Raw genomic sequence first — 10,419 nt, forward strand, 5'->3', positions numbered from 1 at the left:
TAATGCTTCCATTGGAACAAAGACAAAATCTCCACTACGTGTAATGAAGACAATCATTGATATTTCTTGAATAGAATCAGGAAAAGACAAAAATGACTAGGTCAAAATTCTCAGCCCCCTGAGAGTTAATAGTGGTCATGAGAATTTTCTGGCAGTTGGCCTTGTCATTTTTTGCTTGTCTTGTTTCTGTTCAGCCCAACAGTTAAATATCTTAATAAAAGCTGGAGATTTTGTCTGTGCCCCTCTGAAAGAAATAGAACTATGTACGGTGATGATTAATATTGTGTTTTGCGCAATTTCAATGAATGGGACTCCTTCATTAAAAAACCTACAAAAACCTAATACATTTACCAAGAACATCAGCCTGTTTCACTGGAGTGCTGGTTATGACTTGGGGATCCCCGTCTTGGCTGCTGATGGTGCTACTGCAACTTGGGGAGAGAATGACAGTTGATGCGCTGGAGTCAAAATCGTCCTCATCGTCACCCTCTGTGGCTCCAAACTCAAGGCGTCTCTTTTTCCCCCTTGCTGGTGTAGCCCCCTGGGATTTGCGTGGAGTCCTGATGTTTTGCATCCTCTTGTTCAGTCGCTTAAAGAGTTTGAACTGAAACATGAAACACAAAGACCATGAGCAAACATTAAAAAGATTTAGGACAACACAAGGACTTACTAAGACAAACTAGCCATGTACTTGTGTTGGTTAGGGGTGCAAGGATACAGGTGTTCATATGGAACCATTTAGTTCCAAGATGTTCAATACAAATGTGTTGATATGTTTATCAAACTTAGATCACGATTCCATCTAGCCAGACTGGAAACAAATTCCCCTCAGACAAATTAAGTGGCTGATTGTGTATCCATTTAGTCAAATCATTTAAAAATAATCATGACAAGAGATACACATCAAGTCATTGTACCATTCCACCCCTAATATTTTAATGAAATTATTACATTCATGTCGAAATGCTTACCCATGGACGTTGTAGATCAAGCTTATTGGACAACATTGGGTAATATGAAACAAGTCTCCTTGCCATTGATTGCAGGTCTTCTTTGGCAGGGTATTTTATGTAGTCTTCGGTGGCCGTGGCCCTCACTACAGAGACCATGTTTGTCACTGTATGTCTAACCAGCCTACAGGTTAGCTCTTTAGAGAGCTCACACTGTCCTTCTCGCCCAATTCTTTTCATTTCAAAATAGTGTTTCCTAACGTGCTCTAACTCGCTATCTATGTAAATAACATACTGGAAGCCCTGCAATTGTATTGTTTTGGCTGGACTTTCCTCTTTGATGTTGGTGTCATCGGTTTTTGGGTGTTTGGGTGTTGGGGTGTTGGGTTGTTGGGTGTCGGCTGCACAGGAGCTGGATGAGGCCTGCTCCTGTGAATAAATCCATGGAAAAAGAAAGATTTACCTTTGATATCAAGTCTGAAAAACAATGCTGAGATGCTGTTATAAGAAAATCTGAAAAAAAGAAACAAAAGACAAAGAGTTTGTCATACCACAGGATGCACAACCTTCCAAATGGATTTTCTCCTAAGAAAATGTTCAGGCCCTGGAAAAAGGTCCCGCAGATCTATCCTTGAGAGAGTGTGCAGAGCATCTGCATCAATTTGTGCAGCTGTGTCACAAATAGAGACAAAGGAGAAGTAGTTAAAGAATAATGATAACTGATTAAGGTGATCCAAGAGATTATGTAGTTCCAGCGCTGTTTTGTTCCTTTTCCTAAAACTCTTATTCCAGCACGCTCAAAGGATCACATCTATTAGACTATTAAGACATGCAGGCCACAATAGAGACAGCAGCACAATATCCCTAAATGTAAAATTAAGTTGTGTTTGATTTGCAAATAGCGTGCCGTCGGTATGGCTACGGTAAGAACCGTGTGCTTTCCATTGTCAACACCTTGTCCAATTGATTTATATCCTGGATATCCAGACCCACATCTACCACTGGACACCCAGGATAATTCATTGAGGTACCTTGCTATGGCTATTGCCAGACCACCACTCAATCTCCTTCGAAAGACAACTCCGGCCGTTTTTCAACCCATAGCTCTGTTGATTGAAGTTACGAGTTATGCCAGTAGGAAAAAGAACGAGAAAATTTGGCTCAACATTGACTGAATATCGGACTGGCGTCTAAAGCTAATCTATGGGGGCAACCTCCCTTAAGGTTCACTTTAAGTTTGATTGCCCCCATGGGTTAGTGTTAGTTGCCAGACCGATATTCGGTCTATGTTCAACCAAATTGTGTTGTTATTTTTCCTATGTATAATACTCAGTGACCTTAAGCAACAGGGCTTTGGATTAAAAATGGCCGGAGTTCTCCTTTAAGGTTGACAGTTGGTTAGGAATTTGTGTGGTCATCCCCTAGCCTGGCTAATCCCAAACCAAGCTCTAGTAATGGACAACTTTGAACAGGAGTGATCAACTCCGGCCAATCACAAACAGCAAGGGGTCAGCCTGCAGGACAAAATGGAATCCCTACCCAGGCTATGAGCCACCTATAGATATACCTAAGATCATGCGACTTCCACACCCAATGTAATTTGTAAACTAGTATCAGGTCATCATTCTTACCTGCTAGAATGTCGTTCGCCACCTGGTCCAATTTTTCAAAGGCATTCATGCTTCTGTTGAAATTGAAACAATTAATTTGATGCATTATATAAGGTATAAAACTTAGAGCGATGTTAGAGAAGCATCTTAAAATGTTCAGGGAGCTGTTCCCTGAGAACAATATAACACCAAAGCAGCATTATATGTTGCATTTTCCTTCACAAATTGAGGCGCTGGGTCCCTTAACAAGGCACATGTGTATGAGATTCGAGTCTAAGCATCGTTTTTTTAAAAAGTGGTCTTCAAAGTTAAACTACAAGAACGTTTGCAAATCTCTGGTAAACCACAGTCTAGTGGTAGAAAGTGTTCATAGTCACACAAACTAAATTTTTGCACATGAGAAAGAATTGGGTCCTGTATCAGAAGTATCAAACTTAGAATATGTGAATTCAAAGATAAGAGATTTCTTAAATATTGACCATTTCCAGCATATCATCTCTGTTAAGTGGATTACTCTCAACGGTAACAAGTATATAAGTAAGAAGACACTCATCATCACAGATCCAAAAGACGGGCTGCCTATTTTTGGATTGATAAATAATATTTTTGTTGTAGATTCATCCCTAATTTGTTGCGAATATCAAATATATGATACATTGGATTTTAACCACGATTTACTTTCTTATGAAATTGCTGTACCAAATGCTGCTCTGGCAACAGAATTCATAGATTTGGAGAAATTACCTGACTACACTGCATATCACTCTGTATCATTCCATGACAAGATGTATGTTATAAGTCATAAATACTGAAAATGACTTCTACAAATGTCCTGATTTGTTACATTATATTGGTGTTTTTATGAGTGTCGCTTTGGATAAAAGCGTCATACCGAAATACCGAACCATAAACATGAATAAAGGTAGTTGAGGCACTCCTCTCAGCGTTTTGATAAAAGTTCATGTTTTGTTATTGTTATTGTCCAGGATGCTCCCATTGATTAGATTAGATTCAACTTTAGTATCATTAGCAGCCTAGACAGTGTTTCCCCCAGTGCTTTATAGTTAAGGCAGCCACCTTAACACACACCTGCTACCTTAACTGGCTAATGTCTATTCTTAACCAATCAAACTGAGGTAAAGGTTTTCCATAGAACACTGCATTGTCCCAGAGTAAATTAATGCATGATACATACAATATATTCTTACATTATCTCAATGAGTTGGGCTACATTCTTAAAACAGGTTGATGTGAGTCTTGAAACAAGTAAAAAATATCCTTAAGCTGAGTTGTTAACATGTCTAAAGGCTACCTCCTCAACAATTTAAGATAAATTTGCTTAGAATTACTTTTATTATCTAAGTTGGTTGGCACAAAATAATTTTTCTTGAAACAAGTAATATTATCTTAAGTATCTTCAGCCTGAATGAGTAAATAAGTCCAAAAAATGGTGTGATTAGATAAATATACTTAAGTCAAGTAAACTACACTAGTCTATAATTTCCTTTTTTGCAGTGCACAGACCAATAAATAGTGACCTTCATCACAGCCTCACCGAAGCGCCTACAGTGCTTAATGCAAAAAATCGCAACAAAAAACGCCTGCAGAAATTCTCTGACACCCGCTGGTCTCAGCATGATTCATGTCTACAGTAGCCTCTGTATGTCTTCTGTCATTGATCAATATGAGGACATTTTAACAACGATGGTTGAATTAAAATCAGAGGGAGACAGCAAGTGCAGCTCAAAAGTGACCTCCCACACAAAATAAAATAAAATCAAATGATTCCACAGCAATGGAATCATTTGATTTTATTATATACCTTGTGACGTGGCGTTTGATCGGTACATTTTGGCTGCGCATGTATTTTTGGAATTTTAAATTGCTGCAATAAATTATGTTGTTGACTTCTAAAATGTCTCTATCTTTGCTGTTTAAATCTAACAGTAGTCTATGATTAATACATCAGCGGTACCCACTGTTTTTGGTTGCGAAATTGCGCCAGCTTGGCATTCCGTGGTATTGGATGTGTTTGAATAAAACACATTCAATACATGGAATGTCCGCTGGTGATGCCACTGAGGCTATAGTAGTCTAACGATGCTCTTAGCATCTTACGCATACCCCTGGAGTCCTTTTACCCCTGGCGTTTTCACGACGTTCGTTACCAACGATGCTTTCGGGAAACAGTGTGAAAACTGTACGATGCTCGTACGACGCACTTCACGATCCACTTAGGCTAACGATGCTGGGAAACAGGGCCCTGGTTTATAGTCAATGGCACGTTGTTCAGATGCTATTTTAAGGGCGCATGCATAATGTTGCTTGTACACCTCGCGCGTACACTTTGCTTCTCTCATCTACCCAGCCACACATTCTTGGTAAATTATTTGGGAAAGAACAGCTGATACAGTGGTAATAAGGAGTACTTTTAAATCAATGCATCTGCAAACACCGTACAGCAAACACATATTTTCTTAACACAGACATCGTGTACAAGCCTATAACTTTTAGGATTGATGAGTATTTGAACATGAGATAACATTGTTTTACCGAGAGTGTTAAAAAGAACGAATGAATGCGGGCGCGCGTGTGTGTGTAAAATAATTAATGAATGCGGGCGCGTGTGTGTGCGTCCATCTGTTTAAACATACGCAAACTAAACACGGAACGCATAATACAGTCCATGGCAAAAAATTAGGAACACAAGTCGATAACGATAATGCATACAATACTGGTAAGAAACAATGTTTGTTAATGTATTGCGTATATCATTAAATAGAAACACAGTTACCGCATATCATATGTGTGTTAAGTTTTCTTTGCCGAAATGTATTTGAGGACTCATGTCCTCAAATGAAAATTCATGTGGTCATGCATCTGTCTCATCGGAGACTGCAAACGCACTGTCAAAATATCAACCCGTCAGATTCAAATGCACTCATGGCGGGGGGTGAGAGATAGCACTCTCATTGGTTTATTGCACGTTACGCCCAAACCAAATGAGGCTACTTCAGACCAACCATTTTTAGATTTCATTATCACAGTCATTTATCTGCCGATAAAATAGCAACATCGCCATAGAACCGCCCACAAAGCTACTTCCGTTTGGCGCTTCTAACTTGCGTTCTATTTCATTCTTACTGACCGCCAGAGGCAGTGCTTAACACTGGATGTTATCCATCGCGCATGCGCACGTCGAGTATTTAATATCAACAAAGTCACACGTGACCGGGGATGACGATGGGCCGCCCGTCTATATAAGCCCACGTCCTTCTCCAAGATGTCCCTTGTATCTTCTCGCAGTAGCGAATACAGGTTTAGAGTACGAAATAAGGTTGAATAGAAGCAATATTAGCCGGTGACTCTTTGCTGGTAGCCCTGCAACCGCATGGTTGGAGCCACGGATTCGTCCTCCAAGGGCTGCGATTAGTCACGCACGGCTATGTTATGAACGCCGCATACCGGTGTTTTCGCCGATGAGCTCGGCAAACACGGCCAGCAGAATAGCTTGTTCTGAACGGTGCTAGCCGTTAGCCAGTCATAGCGGCTGTAGTTGCACTCTAAAGTGCCGCACAAAACCTTTACCTTTACCTTAGCCTCTTGAAATTAAATCTGTCTTCTCTCCAAACAATCGCCTTGAAAAAGGCAAACGAAGGAGATCAGAAAAAGGATTGCTAGGTGCTGTGAAGGCGGTGGCCATAGTAGTTCACTATCAACTCTCTCACTAACCGCCAACGATTCAAAATTCGCTGATGTAACCCAGATATATTTTCAGTCAGCTAATGCTTTTCTGTATTATCACTGTTTTTGGTGTGTGTCTCTTTAAGGGTTACGACCACTTTATGTTGCGGCAGCTTTACGACTGCTGTTTTACGGTGTGTGTTATTGTTACCTTGGAGACTAAGTTTTGGCGGGTAGATCTCTTCTTCAATGCCTGCATGCAACGTGTGGTCAAGCTGTGATTCTCCTGCTGTTTAATTTTGGAGTTTAACTTGTTAAAAGTATTTTTAAGTGAAATATTTACCGTACAAAGTACTCGGTTTCCTTTGAATAATATCCGGAAGTCCGTTGGAAACGTTTATCCACAAGAAGACCGTTTGCAAGGAACTCCGCCGAGTGAATGAACATTGACGAGACGCTGCCGCTGTTGCCTGAGTGCTTTCCTGTGGCTCGTGAGCTCGTGAGGAGCCGTCGTCATCTTCTGAATATCCTGAGGATTGCAGGCAAAACTACTAAACCACCACACACATATAGAGCTCTATAATATTATTGCTGGCCAGCACTTCACTTTATTTTGCTATTTTTTTTTGTTGCTAAAGACAATATAAGGACACTTCAAGATTTGTTCTATGTTCTATAAGAAGACCGTTCGGTATCCATTTTGTTTTCTTGGACTGAGAAAGAGACATTTAATTAAAGAGGACGAGTAACATTCCTTCAGGTATTTTTGTACTGAATAACAGGGTGTTGTTCAGACATTTAAGTATTTGGTTAACTGCCTAAAAAGGGGAAATATATATATATTTTTTTTTCTTATTCTAATTGAGGGTTATCAAAAATATATCACATTTCCATGTGATTTAAGGTTTACTGTTTTATGTTGTTCCTGACCTACATTGTGATCAAGTAAGATGCATTTCAGTTCAGCAAATGTTAAATAAAACTGGTTCGATAGTAAACTGCTATCACAACCCGAGTAAATTCTTTTTATTGGTTACAATGACATCACCGGGGGCCAGCGCCGGTATATTGCTGGGCCCTGGGGGTGTTCTATTACTACACATCAACATTTGATTGGCTGATTACAAACGTCAGTCAAATTTATTATCCAATGGGAGGTGGCAGCTTCACCGAAAGGCTAGCAATACTTTTAGCGCTGGCCCCGCTGGTCCATGTAGCTGTGATGCGTTATTCAGCTGAGCTCAGCCTTAAAAAATCGAAACGGTTTTCCTTCTGGAATTATTGTGTAGTACTGAAAAAAATATGGAATTAAGATGCGTTCAGACACAAATTAATGTAATTTTGAAAATAATAATATATATATTATCTAGATTTTGACAGCCCACCACTGGATGTGGGCTTATATAGACGGGCGGCCCGAAGTCATCCCCGGTCACGTGTGACTTTGTTGATATTAAATACTCAACCTTCGCATGCGCGATGGATAACATCCAGCGTTAATCACTGCATCTGGCGGTCATCCAGAATTCATAGAACCTTGGTTACATATGTAACTCTCGTTTCAGACCGTTAAAATAGGGCCCATTGTCTGTGGATGGCATGAACAAACATGATATTAAATCTAGTATCAAACCTGTAAGACATGACACTGATGTGATTGTCAATTAAAAACATTTATATTTATCGTTGTTAAATATATACTGTATATCTACTGGAGAGAGAGAGATCTGACAGAGGATTACATAATATGACCTAATACATTTAGCTCTTGGTCAATTTACCTTTTAGTGAACAGGTATGCTGTTATTAAGCTCAACAGAACAGGATTTACATGATAGGCCATGCTATCCAATATATACCATTACATATATTCCTAATGCATAAAAACATGTTCTTCAAATGCTTCTTCTACAATATCTCTTTCCGCCATTATTTTCATCTAATGCAGACCTGCTCCTCTCTAAACCAAGCCAGTAATTAGGTAACATTTAAACATGAACCAATGCTGAAGAGGAAAAGCAGGCAACATTTCTTCCCTGCTCTAGTTCATTTTACACCTGTGTTGTTTTAATCCAATAGAACTGACCAGACAGCTGTTGTACAGAAATATATCTGACCTATTTACCCAACATAATATTAAATTAATTAATATTAGCATATTAAAGTATAACATCATTGAATATTAAAGAATGTAACATATTTCTTACACAACTTGTACTCATTTGTTCTTCACTGTTATGTACTGTGTTCTTAGATTCGTAATCAGTCCGATTATATCTTTATGATGGACATCGACAGCCTCTTCCATGGCCGAGTCGGAGCTGAATCTCTCAGTCGGATGTCGGCTGTTCTTCATCGAGGATACTACAAGGTTTTAATATAGAATATCCTGTTATCATTCAAGTGCCCTCTGGAATGTTTGAATGCCTATTAGTATGTTGAGTTTAGTAACAGCCATCAGTTGATCGTTCCCTCTCCTTCCTAGGATGAAACAAGGGGAAATTTCCCTTATGAGCGCCGGCCTAAGTCTCAGGCTTACATCCCGATGGATGAGGGAGACTATTATTACACTGCGGCCGTCTGGGGCGGATACCTGGAGGACATGTATAAACTGGTCAGGTAGTTAACCTTTAACAGTGCTCCGGTTGGATATATATCGCAGTACAGCGTTGTTTTGCCAGTGCAACCTTGTTGCGAGGGTAAAAATGGTACATAATGATAATGCCATTCCTCGTTGATGGAACGTTGATAAGATGCCTACCTGTTGACAGTCTGGATCAGATGGGAGCAAATTGATAAGGGTTAGGAGAAAGTACGGAAAATGAATAATATACGTGTGTGTGTGTGTGTGTTTTAAGGTACTGTTATGAGCAGTCGGAGATCGATTCCAAGAACAATATTGAAGCTGTCTGGCAAGAAGAAAGCCATCTCAACAAGTACAGTGTTAATAAAGCCTAATTTTCTGGTTCACTCATGATGTGTGATCTTATAACATTTAACAGATATGTTAGACCTGTTGGTGTACAGAACATCTTCTTCTTGATGATCCGTATCATTTTTCTATTGTCTGTTTACCCCCAACCAGCCACATTTTCTCGTTTAAGAAGTACACACTCGCCAAAACGCATTAAAAAGCAAGGTGCAAATGCACCCAAGTCGCATTTTTGATCAGTATCAGTCGAAGCACATCAGGAGATGATCTAGACCGAATTCCCAGCTTATCTAATGCAAGCTTAAATTCGACCGACTCCCAAACATGCATTTAGGGGCACACAATGGGTTAGTCCTACAGTAATTTATCATAAGGAACATTGAAGCCAATACAGCTAATGATTTTGCTATGGCCGGCAATCATCAGATGTTGTTGTTTTTTCACTCGGCACCCAGCGAGAACGATCGGTCTCTCAAATATCCGTCAGGAATCTGGAGACTCTTTCTAATGTCAGGTGTAAATTAAATCTGTTGTATGTGTTTTGGTCATTTATCAGATTGGCCAAAACCCCTTCTTTCCGTTAATGTGTGAGGTCTTTGTCCATGCAGGTACCTCCTCCACAACAAGCCCACCAAGGTGTTGTCTCCAGAGTATCTGTGGTCAGACTATGACCAGAAACCTGAAGAAATCAAGGTAGTCAGGATTTCTCAGCTGGTGAAGAATTACGCCGAGGTCAGGCCAAATGGTGGACACTAATTGAAGAAGAATGACTTATTTGAAGCCACTTCTTGACAGCAACGTTTTTGGATTTAATTTTAGAGCAGGATCATGGGAAGGTACAGGTAGCTTTTTACCAAGCATGTAATCAATGAGACAATGGTTTTTAACTGCCATTTTTAGTCTACTATTATCATACAAACAAGGTTTTTTTCATTTGTAGATTATTGTATATTATAATTCAATGATACTGATATAAATTAATAAATTACATCCAGCCTTTTCTGTCAGGCGAAGTCATCTCTGCTAAAAGTCATTGCTAAAACAACAGAATTGTCTACTTCATAATATATATATATATAAATGCTATTTTTTTTCATTAAAGGGTATTAACATGGATTTCATCTTGGTTGTTGCATATTCCGTCATTGACTTAATGCCAGTAGAAAAAAGGGATGTCCCGATCCCATCCACGACATCATTATCGGTCCGATATTGGCCCATTACGCTGGATCTGATATTTGAG

The 10,419-nt window shown here is 39.5% G+C and overlaps 1 protein-coding gene across 4 annotated transcripts in view; it reads left to right on the forward strand.

Annotated features, from left to right (window-relative positions):
* Window positions 1-10,297, forward strand: part of LOC307075992 (globoside alpha-1,3-N-acetylgalactosaminyltransferase 1-like) — a 36,471-nt gene extending 26,174 nt beyond the window's left edge. For all 4 annotated transcript variants that reach the window (XM_079736798.1, XM_079736797.1, XM_079736799.1 and 1 more), the window contains 4 exons: window positions 8,499-8,615; window positions 8,730-8,863; window positions 9,103-9,180; window positions 9,785-10,297. In XM_079736798.1, coding sequence (XP_079592924.1) covers window positions 8,499-8,615; window positions 8,730-8,863; window positions 9,103-9,180; window positions 9,785-9,932 — 477 coding nt within the window. In that variant the 3' untranslated portion in view covers window positions 9,933-10,297. The remainder of the gene's footprint in view (window positions 1-8,498; window positions 8,616-8,729; window positions 8,864-9,102; window positions 9,181-9,784) is intronic.
* Window positions 10,298-10,419: the final 122 nt, after the last annotated feature.

Source organism: Pollachius pollachius (assembly GCF_949987615.1).
Source record: "Pollachius pollachius genome assembly, chromosome: 5".
NCBI lineage: Eukaryota > Metazoa > Chordata > Actinopteri > Gadiformes > Gadidae > Pollachius > Pollachius pollachius.